The sequence below is a fragment of the Centropristis striata genome, chromosome 17 (assembly GCF_030273125.1).
Source record: "Centropristis striata isolate RG_2023a ecotype Rhode Island chromosome 17, C.striata_1.0, whole genome shotgun sequence".
Taxonomy (NCBI): Eukaryota; Metazoa; Chordata; class Actinopteri; order Perciformes; family Serranidae; genus Centropristis; species Centropristis striata.
In genome coordinates, this window is record NC_081533.1 from 33,646,198 (window position 1) to 33,667,556 (window position 21,359).

Below are 21,359 nucleotides of genomic sequence, written 5' to 3' on the forward strand. Positions count from 1 at the left end.
CGAACAGTATTTATTTATGATAAAGTCAGCATTATATTACCTGCAGGGGCTTTCTGGCTGCTCGAAGGACTCATCAGAAGTCAGAGAGGAAGTGTCCTTTCTTTTCCTGTGTTTTAGTCTTTTTGGTCATTTAATGTCTTTTTTTTGTTGATAATTTTATGTTTTTTTTTGTCATTTTGGGTCTTTTTTTGATAATTTTCTGGTCAATTTGTGTCTTTTTTGGTAATTGTATTTCCTTTTTTTGGTAATTTTGTCTTTTTTTAAGTCATTTTGTGTCTTTTTGTGTCTTTTTTGGTCATTTTGTGTCTTTTTTTGGTCGTTTTGTGTCTTTTTTGGTCATTTTGTTTCTTTTTTGGTCATTTTGTGTCTTTTTTCACTTTGATTGTATTTTTCATCACGAACAGTATTTATTTATGATAAAGTCAGCATTATATTACCTGCAGGGGCTTTCTGGCTGCTCGAAGGACTCATCAGAAGTCAGAGAGGAAGTATCCTTTCTTTTCCTCTTTTCAGCCATTTCCGCTGCAAAACAGGGCGAAAATGACACATTGTTAATGGTTTAGTCACGGAAACTAATGTTTCAGACAGTCATAATGCCCATAATAAGTCCGTAATGATAATTCAGACAAATTCAGACATTATGGGAAGTTTTTGCTCCATTTTCCATCTTTTTAAAAGCCTAAGATAAATACAGACCATCTGTCGTCAGCACCTGCTGCAATATCTTCAAAACAAATCTGGAGATATATTTGTTCCATGAAGAATGATGTATATTAGCTGGTTTTTATTTGAACAGTAGAGCAGGATGCGCCCTCTGAAGCAGCGTGGTTGAGGAAGCGGACCAAGTTCCACAACTACCGCAAACCATCTTCAAGGAAACACCACGGGACATCATCATCATCACTAGTTGTTGACTTTAGTGCAGAAAAACACTCACCTCGTTTAGTTTCTTTCACTACGTGATCTAGTGGTCGTCTCACAGCAGGATGTTCAAAATGGAGGAGCTGTTTCCGCTCCTCTGGTGCGTCAGCACACAAGAATGAAAGTTATAAACGCGGTTTCACTGTGAAACCGCGTGTTGGTGCGTGTATTGCTTTAAAAAAAATCACGTGTGTGTCGTTTCCAAGTGCTGCGCCAAAGTGTGTTTCTAATCAGGGCCGGTTCTAGCCATAGACTGTATAAAATAAAATATATAATAAAATATTATTTCTGCTTTTTTTCCATAAATCTCTTGAACAACTTCAGATGTGTTCAAAACTACCAAACATTCAATCATTTTCAGAATTTTAACCCTTTATATGCCAGTTTATATATTTGAAGTATTTCAGTTTCTTCCAATTTCTTCCAAAAAAACACAAAAAATGGATTATTTTCCATATAATAAATAGTATGGAGCTGGGGATTAGAGTCTTGGATATGTCAAAGATTAGCAGCAAAATTGATTTGATGGCATTAGTATTTTTTATGTAGTGCCAGATTCTCCCTCTGGTGACCTTCATGGCCAAAAATACCTCATAGACTTCCATATAATGCTACATATACACCAAAAGATTTGGAAAGACTCCTGGGAGACTCTCAGCTCACACCTGCTCACATCTAAAGACAAGTTTAGAGTTTCTAGTCTCACACTGAGATTCTACAAAGACTGTCAATCTTTCAGGATCACTATTTACAAGACTACAACTAGATTCTTTTAGCAGTTTTTACCTACCATGCAAGGTTATTATAGTTAACGAAAACTAACGAAATAACGAAAACTAGAATAGAAAAAGCATTTTCGTTAACTGAAATAAAAATAAAACGAGTTTTTGAAAAACGATAACTAACTGAAACTGTATTTTGTGGTTACAAAACTAACTAAAATTATAGTGAAAATGTCCTTAGTTTTCGTTTTTGTCAACTTTTTTCATTCATAATTCAGTGTATTTATTTGAACATGCAACACATGGTGAATATGTTTACTGAGACTGGGATGTTTACACTAGAACCAGAATACAAAACACCCAGAACTGTAAGAGTTAATAACCTTATTGGGGCTGAGATGATAAAACAAAGGAAATAAAGGCACATACCCATTACAAAAAAACTAAAACTAATAAAAACTAAACTAAAACTAAGCATTTTCAAAAAATAAAAACTAAACTAAAACTAGAAAACTCACTCTAAAAACTAACTAAAACTAACTGAATTTGAAAACAAAAATTCACAACAAAATTAAAACTAAAACTAAAGAAAAACTATTATAACCTCACCTTGTTCCACTGACTTCATGGATCATTCCAAGAAGTTTTCCCCAGTCTGAAATAATTTAACTCTGAATTTTATTACAGAGAAATTCACTATATTTTACATACCAACTCAGTTTAGCATTTACACAAACAAGGTTTTAAGCAAATTTTAAACTCTTCTCATGAACAACTTAACTCAGCAAACAAACTGAACTCAGCAAATTAAATTATACAATGATGAGATCATATTTTAAGTAAAGGACTGGCGATTAAACAGGAGCGGTTCTACACAGGGGCCTCCAGGGGCCACTGCCCCTGTGAAGAAGCCTTTGGCCCCTGCTGTGGCCCCTGTGTCAAATTAATAATAAAATGATCAATTTATAACAATGAACAATTCTAACCTTTTTTTTGTTCAAACAATATCTCATTGTACACAAAAGGAACCCAGAATGTTACATTGTATAACAGTTTAACTCTCTGGAGTCTTATTGGGATGTTTTGTCCATTTTTGAATCCTTTTCATGTCTTTACATGTCTTTGTAAGTCATTTTGTGTCTTTTTTGTCATTTGTGTCTTTTTTTGGTAATTTTGTGTCTGTTGTTGTCTGTTTTAGATATTTTGTGTCTTTTTTTGTCATTTTGTGTCTTTTTTGTGTCTGTTTTAGTTACTTTGTGTCTTTTTTTGTCATTTTGTGTCTGTTTTGTCATTGGTGTCATTTATGTGTCTTTTTTGTGTCTGTTTTAGATATTTTGTGTCTTTTTTTGTCATTTTGTGTCTTTTTTGTGTCTGTTTTAGTTATTTTGTGTCTTTTTTGTCATTTTGTGTCTGTTTTAGATATTTTGTGTCTTTTTTGTCATTTTGTGTCTTTTTTTGTCATTTTGTGTCTTTTTTTGTCATTGGTGTCAGTTATGTGTCTTTTTTGTGTCTGTTTTAGTTATTTTGTGTCTTTTTTTTGTCATTTTTATGTCTTTTGTGTTTTTTTTTTTGGTTATTCTGTCTTCTCATTTTGTGTCTATTTTGGTCATTTTGTGTCTTTTTCAAGACATTCAAAGATTTTGAATGCTTAAATATCATCTTTGCCATTTTTTCATGTGCTATTGTGCCCCTCTGATTAAACACTGGCCGCTCCTTGGCCCCCACAGTAAAACTGGTCTGGAACCACCACTGTGATTAAATATTTCATTTTTTGAATTTTTTGAATCCTTTTCATGTCTTTACATGTCTTTGTAAGTCATTTTGTGTCTTTTTTGTCATTTGTGTCTTTTTTTGGTAATTTTGTGTCTGTTGTTGTCTGTTTTAGATATTTTGTGTCTTTTTTTGTCATTTTGTGTCTTTTTCAAGACATTCAAAGATTTTGAATGCTTAAATATCATCTTTGCCATTTTTTCATGTGCTATTGTGCCCCTCTGATTAAACACTGGCCGCTCCTTGGCCCCCACAGTAAAACTGGTCTGGAACCACCACTGTGATTAAATATTTCACAGGCTGATGTTGGGTTTGCAGCATGTTGCAGCTTTTCCATCTCATTTTCATTTAGTTTACCTGCAATGATTGTATAACTACTGCAGGGGGCACTATGGAGTCACCAACACAGTGTCAATACAGTGCTGACACAGTTTGTGTAGTGTGGCAATACACTCCTTGAGGTATCATCATCATCTCTTTTACAATCCACTCCCAGATTTTTCACAAACTTCAGCTTTCAGGAGCAAAACTATCAGACTTTTAAACTCTTAATTGTCCTTAATTCGTTGAATGTGCATATTTTTATGTATAACTGAATGACAATAAAGATGAAAATATATGAAACTTGCCTGATTCACCAGAGTTTTGCAATTCAGTTAAATGAGCCAGTCATGATCTTTTTTTATTTTTTATTGGAAATTAGCATTCATAAGCATCAGTACAAGACATAACTTATTCCACAGCTGTTTTCCACATTTTTGTTTTTTAAAGGGTACATTAGAACAAAGAACCACAAAAGAAAAAAAAATACAACTCAACTTGGACTTCCACTGTTACGCCGACGACACCCAGATCTACATCAGCACCAAACCCACCCAAAACCCCCCCCTCACCCACATCGAAACCTGCATCTCGACAATAAAATCTTGGCTGACACACAACTTTCTCAAACTCAACAGCGACAAATCTGAGCTCCTCCTCATAGGCACCAAATCCACCCTCAAAAATACCGGACCCATCTCACTCACCATCGACACCTCCACCATCACTCCCTCCCCCCCGGCACGCAATCTTGGTGTTATCCTGGACCCCACCCTCTCCTTTGATCCTCATGTCCGCTCCACCGTCAAGACCTCCTACTTTCACCTCCGCCGCATCGCCAAAATCAGACACTGCCTGTCTCCCCCTGCTGCCGAATCCCTCATCCACGCCTTCACCTCCTCCCGCCTCGACTCCTGTAACTCCCTCCTCACTGGCATCACTTCACCTTCCCTCCACAAACTCCAACTCCAACAAACGTTCTGTTATTATCTCGTAGCGTGATGAATGTGCAGGTCACAACTTGAACATTTAAAAGTGATTGAATATTTATGTCGGCCTTAAAAAAATTACACAAATAAAGACAAATAAAAAGTTGGTATTTTGCATGTATATATATATATATATATATATATATGTATGTATATATGGCTATTTTAATGCACTATTGAAAGCATGAAAAAATGTTTTGTTTCTCTTTGCCTTTAAAAATGTCCCGATACTGTCTGATCTGATGGCCTATTGGTAAAAGAAATGTTTATCAGTGCCTTACAAAACTAGGTTCAGTTTAGAACTACTTCAACAGGATAAGGGACGTTTGTGGTCAGGTTTCAAAGGAACTGACTCCACATCTGTCAGGAAATGAGAAACAAAAGCGTCACATGTTTAGTTGACACATCTATAATTCAGTTGCACTCTGAATTTTCATTGTATGATAATAAAAAACAAGCTGAGTTACTGTACATTTTACCTGTGTTACCGAAAGCAGATAGTGTCAAGCATTTTTAAGCATAAAGGAAAGCATAAACACAATTTTCTTTGTACTTCCACCTGTAGAGTCTAAACACACATATGTATCTTGCAAAGTAAAACTTAAAAAAATACACTGAATCATTAAATATTCTTGGTGGCAAAATAATAAAAAAATTAAAGCTTAAGTGAAACACCAAAGAACACCTTAAGTACATACTTATGTCTTATAGCTGAACAATTAAATGGAAGAAGTTGTACAAATAAAAGTTATTAAATCACAAACAACAAAGAAAACCCAGCAGTTGGTTGGGTTAAAACCATAGACTGTACAAAGGTTAAAACATATACATATATACAACATATACAACATAAAATAATTTGCTCAGATTTACACAGTAAAGAGAATACCAGGAGCTTCTGAGTGTGATAATATATCCGTGTGTTTAAACTTAATATGGGAAAAGTGAAAAATGAAAACAGGAACAGCCGGTTTTTACAGTTGCTGCTGGCGAGGGAGTTGGTTTGGTTTTTGTAGAGACATGTTTTAAACACAAGCTTATGTTTGTTTTTAACTTCAACTTTTTCACACTCACACACAGTTAGCTGCTTGATTGTGCCAAACTTCTTTTTTATACAATTTATGTCTTCTAAGAGTAAAAAAATATATATATTTTGACTGTTTTCATATTGAAACCCCTCTCTTTTTTCGGTGAAACATAAATATTGTTGATTAATTGAACGCAAGCCCTCAACTTCAACTTATTCTGTCACGTTACTGAAGCATTTCTGTAACACTTTGAAGATAACCTTTCCTACTGAAAACTCTGTGGACACATTGTTAAATTAAACAAGGCCAAGCTTACCAGTAAACATCAACTCTTTATAAAAGATAATTTATTGTTGTGGAATTATTTGGAAGATGTATTAAAATATCAGACATATAGCAGTTTAAAAATGCATCACATATGATTTGTATAATAAATAACTTTGCAGTTGCTGTTCGGACCAAAAACCTGTTTGTGAATCTTGAGTATTGTATCTGTTTTTGATACTTTGTCATTAATTCCCACACGGCTGTCTTTCTAAGAAACGCTTGTCATCTGTTAAGATTTTCCACAACTTTATGCTTTCTTAAAACTCAAAAATAGTCTAACTTATTTGGCAAACATGATTTAACATAATAAGATGTTAATTTTAGCTCTATATGAAGAAAATAAATCTGACGTTCTTCACATCATGTAATTCACCTATGGCTAAGCCCCGCCCCCTCCACTCACTCGGACAAACTGTCAACATTCGGTGACGGGCGCTATGGCAGCTGTCACAGTCGGAGAAATTTCACTGGAGGCAATTAATCATTTTTGGAGACAGAAAGATGAAATATCATCTGGAAGTCACCAAAAGGGCCTTCATTAACAGGTTAGAGGTTTTCACTCGTCTTTTCACCCCACTGACACCGCTCATTCCGGTGCTTGTTGTAAACAAACAGAGATCCCTAAGTGAACACCTCCTGCAGCAGCAGCACATACACACTGTACTGCTACAGAGCTAACTGTTAGCCTGTTAGCACATACACACTGTACTGCTACAGAGCTAGCTGTTAGCCTGTTAGCACATACACACTGTACTGCTACAGAGCTAGCTGTTAGCCTGTTAGCACATACACACTGTACTGCTACAGAGCTAGCTGTTAGCCTGTTAGCACATACACACTGTACTACTACAGAGCTAACTGTTAGCCTGTTAGCACATACACACTGTACTGCTACAGAGCTAACTGTTAGCCTGTTAGCACATACACACTGTACTGCTACAGAGCTAACTGTTAGCCTGTTAGCACATACACACTGTACCGCTACAGAGCTAACTGTAGCTAACTGCCGCTAACGAGGTCGGCCGGCTTGTTAACAAGAGGCTCTTGTTAACGAGCCGGCCGACCTTGTTAGCGCTCGTTAAGACGGAGTCGCTGGATTTGTCTCCAGTCATTAATGAGGAGATATTGATTTTGATATTGATAGATATTGATTTCTTACGGCACACTTGTATGCCGCGGAACAGCGGTTGGGAATCCCCATGCACACCGCTTGACCATTTTAAACTTCAAATCTCAAGAAAAAACACATAAAAACGACTGATAACGGACTAACTCCAATGCATTTCAATGGATGTGGAAGCAGAGAATGTCCGAGTGTATTGAGTTAGCTATGCGCACTGTGATTGGCTCATCGCGTTTGGGGGTGTGGCTTAGCCATAGATGAATTGCATAACATGTCTGTAACGCAATTTATTACCCTGTTGATGTCCTTCTTTTAATTCAGTGATTGAAAACTGGGTTTATGAAAAAAAAGAGCTGCTGCGCTGTCTGCAGCCATGTCCCAGCTCTGCACGGCCTGTATCTCTTGACTTCCCCCTACAGGCCTCGGTTGGCCCTGCTTGGCTGATGAGTAATTGGCGGGCCTTAAACACCTGGGAACTTGCTCCCCCAAGGCGCGATCTAAGACCAGAAGTGACAATGGAAACAAAACTGGCCTTGGCAAACACAAGCTCAACCGTGTTTGGTACGGTAGGGTAAGGTGGCTACTGACTAACTCTGGTAGTCTGATTGTCTGGGACATGTCCCGACCATCCAAATACTAATCTACGGCTTTGGTTGCCTGTGTGATTGCAGTGAAAGTTTAGTTAGCTATGTGTTGACTGAACTAAGTTGGCAGACGAAAGCATGCAGAGGAATGAGTGTGAAGTTGAACAGCTGGATAGAGGGGCTCATTGAATGTTGTTTCGAAGGTATGGAGGCGGGTCCGACTGTCAGAGGAAACTCTGTAGAAGGACAGAGTCCCAGCCGGATGGTCCAGGTAAACCCCCACCCTACTGGAGCGCGAGCAGAGGGAGGCTACACTGACACTCTGATTGCAGTGCAGAACAAAGCAACCTTCATCAGAACAAATCAGGCTCCAGGACTTGTTGTTTTGTCCCAGCTTGCAATCATCCACATACTCTTTCCTGCCGATGGTTTTGTACGTTATCCCAATGTTGAAGGGCTCCAAGACCTCCATCTCCCAGTAACAGCGCTCACTTAGACCCTGTTCACACAGCACCTGTCGGCAGTGATCAAACCTTTCTTGGTGATCTGGATACGGCTGCTCTTCTTCCACCCAGGTCACCTTTCTGTTCCCTTCAGAGAGACGGAGGTTCTTGTGGGCTGTGTTGGGGTCAAAAGTGAGCTCACAGGCATCTGGAGGTAAGAAACAATGAGAATTCAGCTTGTAGCTACTGGCAGCACTAACAACAACACTGCTGGGCAGCACGCCACAGAGACTTACATTTCTTGAATCCTGGTGTCATTCTTTGACTTCCATCATGATCAACTCTGGGAAGAAAAAAAAGAATAAGACTTTCAGACAAAGAACATTTAAATTGACACTGTGTTGCTGTCAGAACCTTTACTATGAGAGTATGTCAAGATGTTTTCAAGCATTTTCAAGCACTGCGTTTACTGTTACCCCTTTTCGACCAAAGCAGTTCCAGGCGCTGGTGCTAGTGCTGATTCAGCTTGTGAACCAGGTCTGAACCTGTTTACTTTTCCACAGGCTCTAGAGCTACGTCATTCCGTCACTGTTGGCGTCTGTCTCCACCCTCTTGGCAAGTATAATAACTTATTAACACTGAACGTAACATGTTAATGTTGGACTTTGTTGTTAGACTGGTAACGTTAGCCCGCTAGCACTAGCCCTCTAGCCTGTATCAATCATAGTGCAGTTAAACAAATCAAATGAATGAGATACACGTTTTAGTTGGTCTTTCTCAACGGTACTGAGTTGGTTTTGTTCCATCCATCCATTTTCCTCCGCTTATTCGGGGCCGAGTCGCGGGGGCAGCAGGCTAAGCAGGGCATTCCAGACGTCCCTCTCCACAGCCACAACGTCCAGCTCCTCCTGGGGGACCCCGAGGCGTTCCCAGGCCAGGAGAGAGATATAATCCCTCCACCGTGTTCTGGGTCTTCCCCGGGGTCTCCCACCTGTTGGACGTGCCCAGAACACCTGATGCCCAAACCACCTCAGCTGACTCCTTTCGACGCGAAGGAGCAGCGGCTCTACTCTGAGCTCCCTCCGGATGTCTGAGCTCCTCACCCTATCTCTAAGGCTGAGCCCAGCCACCCTACGGAGAAACTCATTTCAGCCGCTTGTATCCGCGATCTTGCTCTTTCGGTCACTACCCAAAGTTCATAACTATAGGTGAGGGTTGGAACATAGATGGATCGGTAAATCGAGAGCTTTGCCTTCCGGCTCAGCTCCTTCTCCACCACGACGGTCCGGTACAACGCCGGCATCACTGCCGACGCTGCACTAAACCGCCTGTCCATCTCACGCTCCGTTCTACCCTCACTCATGAACAAGACCCTGAGATACTTGAACTCCTTCGCTTGAGGCAGTACCTCTCTCTCCACCGAGGGGGCAGTCCACCGTTTTCCGGCAGAGAACCATGGCCTCAGACTTGGAGGTGCTGACTCTCATCCCATTGAGTGCTGGAGGTCCCAGCTTGATGAAGCCAAAAGAACCACATCATCTGCAAAAAGCAGAGATGAAATTCTTAGGTCACCAAACCGAATCCCTTCCTCCCCCCAGCTGCGCCTTGAGATCCTGTCCATGAAAACCACAAACAGAATCGGAGACAAGGGGCAACCCTGGCGGAGGCCAACACCCACTGGGAACGTGTTTGACGTTGTGCCGAGTATGCGGACACAGCTCTCACTTTGGTTATATAGGGACCGGATAGCTCGTAGCAACGAGCCCGGTACCCCATACTCCCACAGTACCCCCCACAAGACTCCCCGAGGGTTTTGTTGGCCATGATAATCCTGCCCCCAGTCCCTGACATAAGCAGTTTGCGGTTCAAGGCCAGCAAAGAGTTGGTGCCGCTCTGGAACCAGTTTTTCTGGCCGAGAGCTGGTTCTTTGGCGGTCAAAGAGCAAAGAACTGGTGAATTTGGCACCGGCTCTGGAACTGGCTTGGTGGAAAAGGGGTAATAGACTACTCAATATGGCTCAACATTGTAGTTTGTTTTTACTTTCCTCCAGTGGTACAGTGGCCACCTGGCAAACAATAACAGATCCTAGTGGGTTGGTGGACCTTTTTTACCGGCCATTCAGTCATGTCTCCCTCTTTACCACCCCTAGTCTGGGCCTGTCACTCTGGGCTCACTTGCCAATCATAACCGAGTTTTTTTAAACTTGTGCGTACATCAAAGGCTTCGCCATAATCCACTTGCTTCCTAACTCTGGCGAAATGACTTTTTTTACAATCAGAACTTGTTCAATTCAGTCAAACAACATTTGGAAAGTCGAGAAGAGCACACAATTGAAGTTGAAAATTCTTTCTCGGATCAGGAAAGTACATGACCAAATTTTAATAAGATATGGTCTGATGGATAGCAGACCCTTGAATAGTTTTACAGTTTCCAGTGTGCTCCATCTCACTATAGTGGTTTTGTTGAGGTAGTCCAGAAGCACTTCCCTCTCAGTTCAGTAGAAAGGTCAAAAATCTGATATGATAGAATTACAATTACTTGAGATTTCTGAGCTTGTATTTTGGGTCCTCCCTCAGCTCAGTGAGCATCTTCTTTCCTGAATCTCCCAGATTGTTGTAGCTCAGGTCCATCTCTATCAGATGGGAGGGGTTGGACTGCAGAGCCGAGACCAGAGGAGCACAGCCATCCTCTGTGACCTGACAACCTGACAGACTGAGAAAACACATTACATGTTTGATGTTGGTGGCACAGAAACAGAATCTGACACAGGGAGCATCTTAACTGAGCACCGACTGAAGCAGCAATAGCCTAAAGAAAGAACTCTGCTATGTGAACGTCTAATAAATACCTCAGGGTTTCAAGTCTGCAGCATTGACTTGAGAGTCCACCACAGAACAGCTTCACTCCTGAATCTTTCAGGTCATTGTTGCTCAGATCCAGATGTCTCAGAGGTAAGTAGGGGAAGTTGAGGCCAAAGGCCAGATATTTAACCCACTCCTCGGTCACTTTACAGTCTGCTAGTCTATGGGTGGATAACAGGGTTATGGTAAGGAAAAGGTGGAGCAGTGCAAAGATTTACAGTATATTAATTGAAAAGAAGATCAATATTCACTACTCAGGAGTTAAAGAAAAACTACAGATATTGAAGGGTAAACTTACATAGCCGTTCTGCTGACCCTCACAGCTGGTATCAGCCTTCTTCTGCCTTCATCTGATGTGTTGAAGTTCTTTAAGTTCAACACATCCAGATCATTCTTCGATACCTGCAGCATGTAGGCCAGTGCAGAGCAGTGCAGCGGCATCAGCTCTGTTTTTGAACGATCTGACAACGTCAGATATTCTTGGATCTCGTCTTTGACTTTGTGATCTCTCATCTGCACCATGGTCCGGAAGAGACTGATGCAACTGTCTGGAGAGAGGCCCTTCCTTCTGATTGTTTTGAGGTGAGTCAAGATTTTCTTGACAGTATCTTGGCTTGGTTCTGGTGATGTCAGCAGACCCTGAAGGACTCTCCGGTTGGATTCTACCAAAAGGCCATGGAGGAAGCGCATGAAGTAGTACAGGTGGCCGTTCTTCTTCTCCAACACTTTGTCAACTGTCATCTTCAGAAGATCTAGCAAAGTATGTTCTTTGTCCTTCAGATCCAGGAAGTTGCCAAGCTCTTCTGTATTGTTTTTTGTGAAACAGTCATAGACAAAAAGAGCTGCAAAGAACTCCTGTACGGTCAGGTGCACAAAGAAGAAGACCTTTTTCTTGGAAAAGACTTCTTCTTCCCTGAGAACTGCGTTGAAAAATCCAGAGTAGATGGTTGCCTCTTGGATGTCAATGCCACAGTCTTCCAGGTCTTCATCGTAGAAGATGAGGTTGTTCTTCTGTAGCTGAACAAATGCAAGCTTGCCGAGTTTCAGAAGAAATTCTCGGTGCCTTGTCAGAAGTCTCTCTTTGTTTTCCTCAGTGATCTTGTCATATTTCCTGCTTCTGCGTTTTGTCTGGGAAAACAGGAAATGCCCCATCATCTCTGTCATGGTTTGAGGTATTTCAGCTTTCTCGTCTCCCCCAAAGATCTCCTGAAATAATAGGGCAGAAATCCAGCAGAAGATCGGGATCTGGCACATGATGTTGAGACACTGTGAAGAGTGAATGTGTGAAATGATCCTGTCAGCAAGGCTCAAGTCATTGCTAAATCTCTTCCTGAAGTATTCTTCTTTTTGTGGGTCAGTGAACCCTCGTATCTCCGTCACCATGTCGATGAACTCTGCAGGGATCTGATTGGCGGCTACTGGACGAGATGTTATCCACAGGTTAGCATGAGGAAGGAGGTTTCCCTGGATGAGGTTTGTTAGGAGATTAGCCACAGATGTTACTTCACTGACAGATGTAACTTGTAGCTTGTTCTCAAAGTCCAGATCAAATCTGCTTTCATCCAGGCCGTCCAGGATCACTAGAACCTTGGCTTTGACCAAATCTTCTGAGTCAGTCAAACTCTGAAGTGCAGGGTGAAATTCAGTCAGGAGCTTGTGCAAGCTTTTGTTTTCTGTGCTCAAATTCATCTCTCGGAAAGCAAGATTGAAAACAAAATCAATGTCCTGGTTTGCGTTCCCCTCAGCCCAGTCAAGAATACATTTCTGCACAGAAAAGGATTTTCCGATTCCTGCAACACCCTTCGTCACAACTGTTCTGGGGGGTTTCTCTTGGCCAGGCAACGGTCTGAAGATGTCACTGAGGTCGACTGACTGCTCAGAAGACCATTGTTGTTTGATTTCTCTCATCGAATGTTCTTCATGTGGCCCTTCACTCTCTCCATGAGTGATGAAGAGTGCAGTATGGATGCTGTTCAGTGGGCTCTGCTCATCACCAATACCTTCAGATGTCGAAGTAAATTTCTTCCGCATGGCATTTTGAAAACTCATCTTTGCCTTCAAAAGATGACTTCCCCCTGAAACAATCAAATGCATGCTTGCAAATTCCAATAATAATTAAGTTGTTAATATCAAATAATTTAACTAGATCCTACAAAAAGTACATGCAAACACAAAGTTTGACTTGACTTCAATATGAATTTATGAAGGGTAAATCTGCTCACATTTGTTGCAGTTGGTATTCTAACTTACCGGTGCTTTTCCCAGAATCCCTCTGGTGTCCAGGATCTACTCCGAGTTGCTTCCCACACATGGTGCAGGGTTGTTCTGGGCTGTCGCACTGTTTGCATGACCAGTGTCCACAGGTTAAACGAACTGGATTACTCAAAGCCTCCATACACACTGAACAGCTAGACTGCTCCTCAGGAAGCTGGCTGTAGGATGATCAACAAATGACTTCATTAGTCCTTTGTGCGTTTATTCATTCTGAGCAGAATGTCTGCAGCTTAAGTATAAAGGGAACTAAATAGTTCCTGTACCAAATACAGCTGCATGTACAATAGATGCATTACTCTGCAGCTTGTGTCTACAGCGTAGTAGATAACATTCTAAGTGCATGAAACTGCTCAACAGAATGGATCTTTGACTAGTTGAATATGCTTTTAGATATAAGATAGTTTGTTTACAGAATACATTAATTTAAAATACCTTTGACCAAAGTACAGCGGCTCATACATGGATACATCACTCTTCATAGAGAGAACACTGGGAGCTGTGGACTTATCTCCAGTCGACTGGGAACTGAAAAGAAAAAATCTTTTTTACTCGTATATAACCCTTGCAACAACTCAGTAACTGAGTAATTCAGCAGCCAAAAACACATCTGTAATATCAAAAAACATATCTGTAAACAATGCACAAAATTTGTAATTACCGTTTAAACTTCTTTTCACCAAAGTAAAGCGGTTCATACATGGAGACATCACTTTTCATAGAGTCGCAGGTGGGACCCGAGGACTCAGCTCCACTTGACTGTGAACTGAGAAACAGAACACTTGTGTTCATTCATACAGGACATGATGATTTATACCGGCTAGAAGATCATTCCTGGATGACTACAGCATTCAACAGGATTATAAATTATTCCTCTACTACTGCAGCTTATGTTTACAGGGTGCTAGGGACTTCTATTTGTGCATGTTTATACTGTGTGTATAAGGCTTTTTTAACTTTGCTTTTGTATTTTATGACATTGTAAGTGCATCGAACTGCTTAACAAATCACTTATTAAACTTATCAAATGGTAGATCTTTATTTTCAGAATACATCCAATTAAAATACCTTTGACCAAAGTACAGCGGCTCATACATGGATATACCACTCTTCATAGAGACATCACTGGGAGCTGTGGACTCGTCTCCAGTCGACTGGGAACTGAGAAACAGAACACTTGTGTTCACTCATACAGGACAATAGAATACACTATTTTATGACTTTCTAAGTGTGCTAATATTAAGATGAATTGTTAAACTATGGGTAAACGTATTTAATCCATCTGCTTAAACTTCCTTTGCCCTATTTAGAGTGAGATTCTATTATCACAAAAATATATATTTTATATTGATGTGTCTATTACAAAATCAGTGTCTCCAGTTATATCCCTGCAGGTTGTTTATCTCAAGGTAGGAGTTGGTGATTTGACAGTTTGTTGCAGGTCAGGTCACAGGACATGAGCAGAGAGATACATGACAGCTCTGCTTAGCGACATCATCGTGTCCACGTATAGCCTGGCTAACACCAGACTTTCTCCGTAGAGGAGGTGTGGTTTACGATCCTCCAGAGCCGTTTATTGGATGCTTAGAATGTCTATCAAAGCGTCTGTAGGTAGCTCTTAGCCAATCAGATCAGTTATACCAGATGACGTAGTAGAGCAACAGAGATGGATGTTTGTTGTGTGTGTGTCTGTGAGAGAGTGTTGCTGCTGCTTTGCTTCTCCAGTTCTCGCTTTCTGCAAGATTATTTATTTTCACGCTTTATTCCCCCTCATGTCATTCAGCCACACACATCCACTGATTTTATGGGCAACAAACAAGCTGCTGCGGGTCTCTGGGGGCTCTGCTGTCCCCCGGCTCGTAGCCATCACACCAGCGTTAGCGGCTAGCGGCTAATAGCAAATAGCCCCGCTACAGTAACGCAGTAAAGGTAGCGTATAGCTACCGCTATTAGCCCAGCTACCGTAAAGCCGGTGATCTCGATACGAGCCGGGGGACAGCGGAGCCGCTGAGAGACCTTTCACCTTTCAACTTTGGCTCTAAACTATTTAAAACACCATCTACAGCTAAAGAGAGTTTCGCGTCTGCTGCAGCCATGTTGGATCCGCAAGAAAACTACAAAACTACAAGCTTCCGTCTGCCGGGTAGTACATCGTCTTGCCGTCCCTCCCCGTTCTGTGATTGGATCCCTAAAACAGGGCTAAGAAACCTCTCTGGTTTCCAGACCCTTTGGCAGTTCGAAATGAAATTGAGCGCGCAAGGCAGTCTGGGTTTACCCAGGCTAGTCCACGTATTTAATAAACTGACAAATCAGCGGATCAAAAGGAGGCGACTTGGGGAAAGATCTGCCTACATTCTTAAATTAAACTTCTGTTAGGCTATAAAATGAGTTCAGGGAAATCAGACTGGGTCCAGACTTCACAAACTGACCAGCCTATGTGTTGTCAGGGAAATGTAGATTGAACCCAGAGACTCTGTAAACTGCACATTTCTTGACATATTGTAATAAAGTGAAGGTAAACTGAGAACTTGGACGTCTCCTCCTCATCATTGTTGGAGTCAGATAGTTTAATTTTAAAGGTTTCCTCAATACTATTTTACCAACAAATGTGTCTTTGATTAGATGTAATATGCCTTTAAAATTTAAAATACCTTTGACCAAAGTACAGCGGCTCATACATGGATACATCACTCTTCATAGAGAGAACACTGGGAGCTGTGGACTTATCTCCAATCGATTGGGAACTGAAAAGAGAGAAAGCTTATGTTCAGGGAAGTAGACTTTTAGAAACTGTAGAAACTGCAGCTTGAATCTACAGGGTAGAAGATAATTTTTGAAAAGGAGTTAACTCCAGGAGTACAGCTTGTGGCCACAGGTAGTAGAATTTTCCTGAACAACTACAGTATGAAATTATTTTTTTTACAGGGTAGTAGATAATTCCTGGACAACTACGCTACATTTTGTATTGTAATAGTAATTCAGTAGCCAAAAACACATCTGTAATATCAAAAAAAATATTTGTTAACAATGCACAAAATTTATAATTACCGTTTAAACTTCTTTTCACCAAAGTAAAGCGGTTCATACATGGAGACATCACTTTTCATGGAGTCGCAGGTGGGACCCGAGGACTCCGCTTCACTTGTTTGTGAACTATTGACAGAAGAGAAGGATTACTCAGAAAGGTCTATGAATTACTAAACACACCTAAAAGTAAGGCTATATATTCTGTGAGGCCTTATATCAGACCTGGGCATTGGGCGGCCCGCGGGCCACATCCGGCCCGTTGGCTGTCCTTGTCCGGCCCGCGTGAGGTTACCCAGAAATTAGAAACCAATATAACCGCAGTGCTTTTATTTTGAAAAAAATAGCAAACATTAGCATTAGCACTAGAGCTAACAAGCACTTTTACTATCGTTAAGACAACAAATTTATCCACTAATATGTATGACAGAATAAAATAAACTTTAACAAACCTTGTTTCCTGTCAGTCAGCCACTATAGAAGCCTTTTGATACTTTATATCAACTTTATATGAATTACTACGCACTCGTTATTATTTACCGTTCGTTTTTTCATTTAACCGCTCTACCGGTTATTTCCTGTCACTACCTTTCAAAATGAAAGCACCCGTTTTACACTGGACGACACCTTTTCAAAATAAAAGCATCACAACATTGTAAAACACCTAGAAAATGTACAAACATGAAAAACAAGCTATATAATACAAAAACACAAATATGAACCTTGCTAAAGGTCATTTACAGTTGTGTTTAAAATAAATGGAAAAGTGATATAGTGATTGGAGTATTTACTACTTTTTACTGCTATATTTGATTTACTCCACATTAACAGTCTCATCATAACATGTGTTCCTATCAGTAGCAGCTCAAAACCAGATAATTTACTGTATTTTATGAAGCGATTAAATTAATATTAAGCAGAATTTAGTTCAGAGTTTTGGTCCGGCCCCTGCAACCTTCGTGGTGTTGGTCATGTGGCCCCTTGGGGAAATTAATTGCCCACCCCTGCCTTATAAACTATACCTGATGAGCTCACTGCTGGAGCTGATCGGCTGTTCAGACTCCTCAGGAGAGTGGGCGGTGGACTGAGACTTGGATCTCTTCCTCGACCTCTTGTCAGCCATTTTTACTGGCGGAGCTCAAAACAACCAGCTGCACAAAGCCAAGAAACATTCCAAGATGTTAGTAAAGGACAAACATGGTGTCAGTTTAATTAGTTTATACATTTTCCACCTGTTAATTTTTTAAGTCTGCTTTAATTTTAGTGGTATTGTCCACAACGGCTTTAGATCAAAGACAATAATGTTCACATTACATTTACTGTTTCTTGACCAAAAATGTCTTGTGTGTCAAAAAAAAGAGCAATGCCAAATATTACAAATGCTTCTAAATTACAGCAAGTTTTTCAACAGTAGGCTGTATTTCAATGTGCAGAAGTAGGTCCCAACTATATTAAAATAAAATAAAGCTGTTACATACATTATATAATTAAGTGTTTTTATGTAATATAAATGTTTATGTATATATCGTTCAAAATAAATGTAGCAGACAGTTTTTCTGTGTAGAATATTGAAAGTAAAGTAAAATTCAAAATATTCAAGTCAAATACCTTGATTTTGTACTTGAGTAAATTTAGTTTATTATTTTTTAAAACTGGATATTAAAATGTTCCGACGGTTCATTATAAACATTGGGGTAATACATGATATAGGCCTAGTATCATTATAATATAACTTACATTATATATAGTTATAATTATATTAAACTATATATTTGTTTCGTTTATTAAAAGATAACAGCGGGAATGCTGTTGTTGTCGTCTAGGCTACAAAAACAGTTCAGTTTTCAATCAGATTCAACTCAGTTCTACATGCAAAACACCTAAAACCAGCTGTTGATGACTCCAAACATCCACAATATCCACAGCAATAAACTAAATGTGTCAAACGGTTTTAAATCAACTCAAATCATATACGACTACTTACAGGAGTGTAAATAAGCCTCAACTTCCGTCCTTGTCCCGTGTTTTACTGTTATGTCTGTGTAATATGGCCGTTTCTTTGTGGTCAGAAGGGCGGGAACCAAAACAGAGAAGTCCAAAGTCCGCCTTAACTGACACTTTTCTCCTCCTGTTAAAAGAGATTGTTGACACAGTCGAACATTTAAAACAACAACAACAAAAAAACTGAATTAATATCTGTACACTAAATGTTACTGTAATTGCATTGAACATAAAATTAACACGGATTATTAGACTTGAACTTTGTGGGGGGGAAATCACACCCAATACTTCCTCTTCCTGTTAAAATATATTGTTGACACAGTCAAAAAAAAAAAAAAAAAAAAGTTGCTCTCATAAATAAAATAAAATTCACACCCTTGAAAATAAAAATAAAAACACAGCCAACATTCTCAAAAACAAAAGGAGTGTTGAGAGACTTAGCAGTGAGTTAATTATAATAAATTTGCAATAATAATTTTTATTCTCTGTATTTCTACCAACAAAAACAGCACAAAACAGACAGATAATGAGTGCACTCGGTCATACAGTTGGATGCATATTAATGGACCGTTAGCGCCACCTGCTGGACAAAAATGCGAACAACAAAGAAAAAAACAACAGCATGCAAACTTTCCTCCAGAACAGACTGCGGTCTGCGCATGGGCAGAAAACTCCTTCATGTTTACAAACACTGACAAAGAAAAAAAAGGAAGAGGAAGAAACAGTCTGTATATATTGTTCTTATTGGTTCATATGACTAGTTCAGGTTACTTATTATTCATTTTAATTTGTGCTCAGAGTGAATGTTTTATTTAACTCTGTTGCGCACTTTGTCGCGTCGTCTCTGCAGAAAAAACAAACTGCGCACTTCCTCCACAGAACAAAAACCAAGATGTCAGAAAAAGAAAGACCAAACAGTAGAGAATCATAAGCTGCTGCTGATCATAAACTTACTGTGAAGACGCAATGTTGACTAATGTTTCTTCTCATCACACTTTGTCTCAGAAATGTCCTGTGGACTGGAACGGATCGTCTCAGGTTACAGTCTGCTTGTTTACAGTCTGTTCTGGCACCCAGTGCGCGTGTCAAATGCGCCAAATGTGATGCGTTCAGGTGAGTGTGCGGACATTTCCCAACTGGAGTCATTGTTGCAGAACTTGTTTTACTATTTAACCCATAAGAACCCACGGTGACACCCATGTAACAAACACTTTAAATATTCTAGAACAGGGGTCTCAAACTCAAATTACCTGGGGGCCGCTGGAGGCAGTATCAAAATGACCCAAAAAATCTAAATTACTTTAAAAAGACGGACAAAATGACTTAAAAGAGACACAAAATGACAAAAAAAAGACACAAAATTACTAAAAAAAAAAAAAAAAAGGACACAAAATGACAGAAAAAAACTAAATTACTTAAAAAAGACACAAAATTACTAAAAAAAAGACACAAAATGACTGAAAAAACACTAAATTACTTAAAAAAGACACAAAATGACCAAAAAAGACACAAAATTACAAAAAAAAACTAAATTACTTAAAAAAGACACAAAATTACAAAAAAAAGGACACAAAATGACAGAAAAAAACTAAATTACTTAAAAAAGACACAAAATTACAAAAAAAAAAGGACACAAAATGACAAAAAAAGACACAAAATGCCTGAAAAAAACACTAAATTACTTAAAAAAGACACAAAATTACTAAAAAAAAAAAAAGGACACAAAATGACAAAAAAAGACACAAAATGACTGAAAAAACACTAAATTACTTAAAAAAGACACAAAATGACCAAAAAAAGACACAAAATGACAGAAAAAAAACTAAATTACTTAAAAAAGACACAAAATTACTAAAAAAAAAAAAAGGACACAAAATGACAAAAAAAGACACAAAATGACTGAAAAAACACTAAATTACTTAAAAAAGACACAAAATGACAGAAAAAAACTAAATTACTTAAAAAAGACACAAAATTACTAAAAAAAGAGACACAAAATGACAAAAAAAAAGACACAAAATGACTGAAAAAACACTAAATTACTTAAAAAAAGACACAAAATGACCAAAAAAAGACACAAAATGACAGAAAAAAAACTAAATTACTTTAAAAAGACACAAAAATCCCACAAAATTACTAAAAAAAAGACACAGAATGACCAAAAAAAACCCCACATCATAAATATGTTCTGCGTGGTTCACTTGGTCTGTGATATATCCCCCATAACTTTCCTTTATGGATAACTGGGTCTGGGTTCTTATGGGTTAACCTTTCAAATAGTATACTTTTTATTTATATGTATTCTAAAGAGGGAGACAGAGAGAGAGAGACTGCTCACTTAATAGTTAGACATATTATTTTTTATTAAATACAAGCAAATATAGCCTACCTTTCTTGCCGTACAGTTGATGGTTTAGTATTTTTAATGCGCGCTTTCATTGGTGCTACCCTCGTACTATGACGCCAGATAACCTCGGGGTCGGTTCATTTGATAAAGTTCATAAACTGAGTCACTTTGACTGCTTTGACTGGCGCTACATCGTGTTTCTCCGGTTGGAGGTTTGATGTTTCTGGATGCCGAGTTGTTCTGAACGCAGCATTGAATGTCGGAAAGTCCCTTTGATCTTTTTACTTTCGGTTTCGGTGCCCGAGCCAGTCAAACTGCGCATGTGTTGTACACCCAAGAATATTCAAAATATATGCATAAATATGACATAAATAGATATTTATGTTACGTGTGTGATGAGATGTTTCTTCCATGACTTGGAAACGTTGCACAACATAATAATAATTATAATAGTTAACTTTTGTTGGTTGCAGCTTTCTCAAGATCTGCAATATCCAAAGTACTTTTTATCACTTATTACATAAATGTGTGTGTTGTTTTCCCTTTGCGTCTCCTCCATTGTATATGTATATTTTTTTAAAACATATTTATTTATTTTAAAAAAACCATATTTTTCTTGTTAGATTG

The 21,359-nt window shown here is 39.1% G+C and overlaps 1 protein-coding gene across 2 annotated transcripts; it reads right to left on the reverse strand.

The window, feature by feature from the left end:
* Positions 1–7,150: 7,150 nt before the first annotated feature.
* On the reverse strand, positions 7,151–19,483 carry LOC131989063 (protein NLRC3-like). 2 transcript variants are annotated; one of them, XM_059354232.1, is made up of 15 exons: positions 19,340–19,483; positions 18,369–18,512; positions 17,407–17,535; positions 16,409–16,513; positions 16,012–16,104; positions 14,429–14,521; positions 14,022–14,126; positions 13,796–13,888; positions 13,340–13,521; positions 11,388–13,164; positions 11,077–11,250; positions 10,767–10,940; positions 8,525–8,571; positions 8,362–8,436; positions 7,151–8,328 (listed from the first exon to the last, which is right to left on the reverse strand). In XM_059354232.1, exons 3-15 carry the CDS (start codon positions 17,505–17,507, stop codon positions 7,904–7,906), a joined length of 3,444 nt encoding a protein of 1,147 aa, XP_059210215.1. In that variant the 5' UTR covers positions 17,508–17,535; positions 18,369–18,512; positions 19,340–19,483; the 3' UTR covers positions 7,151–7,903. The 2 variants fall into 2 exon arrangements, with proteins under 2 accessions (XP_059210215.1, XP_059210214.1); XM_059354231.1 differs by having other exon boundaries at positions 7,151–8,436.
* Positions 19,484–21,359: the final 1,876 nt, after the last annotated feature.

Coding starts and splice junctions, on each gene's coding strand:
- LOC131989063 (XM_059354231.1), bottom strand. CDS start 17,507: ATGGCTGACAAGAGGTCGAGGAAGAGATCCAAGTCTCAGTCCACCGCC. Junction 14,127..14,428: donor CCGCTGTACTTTGGTCAAAG/GTATTTTAATTG, acceptor TCTGTTTCTCAG/TTCACAGTCAAGTGGAGCTG. Junction 10,941..11,076: donor TGCAGACTTGAAACCCTGAG/GTATTTATTAGA, acceptor GTGTTTTCTCAG/TCTGTCAGGTTGTCAGGTCA.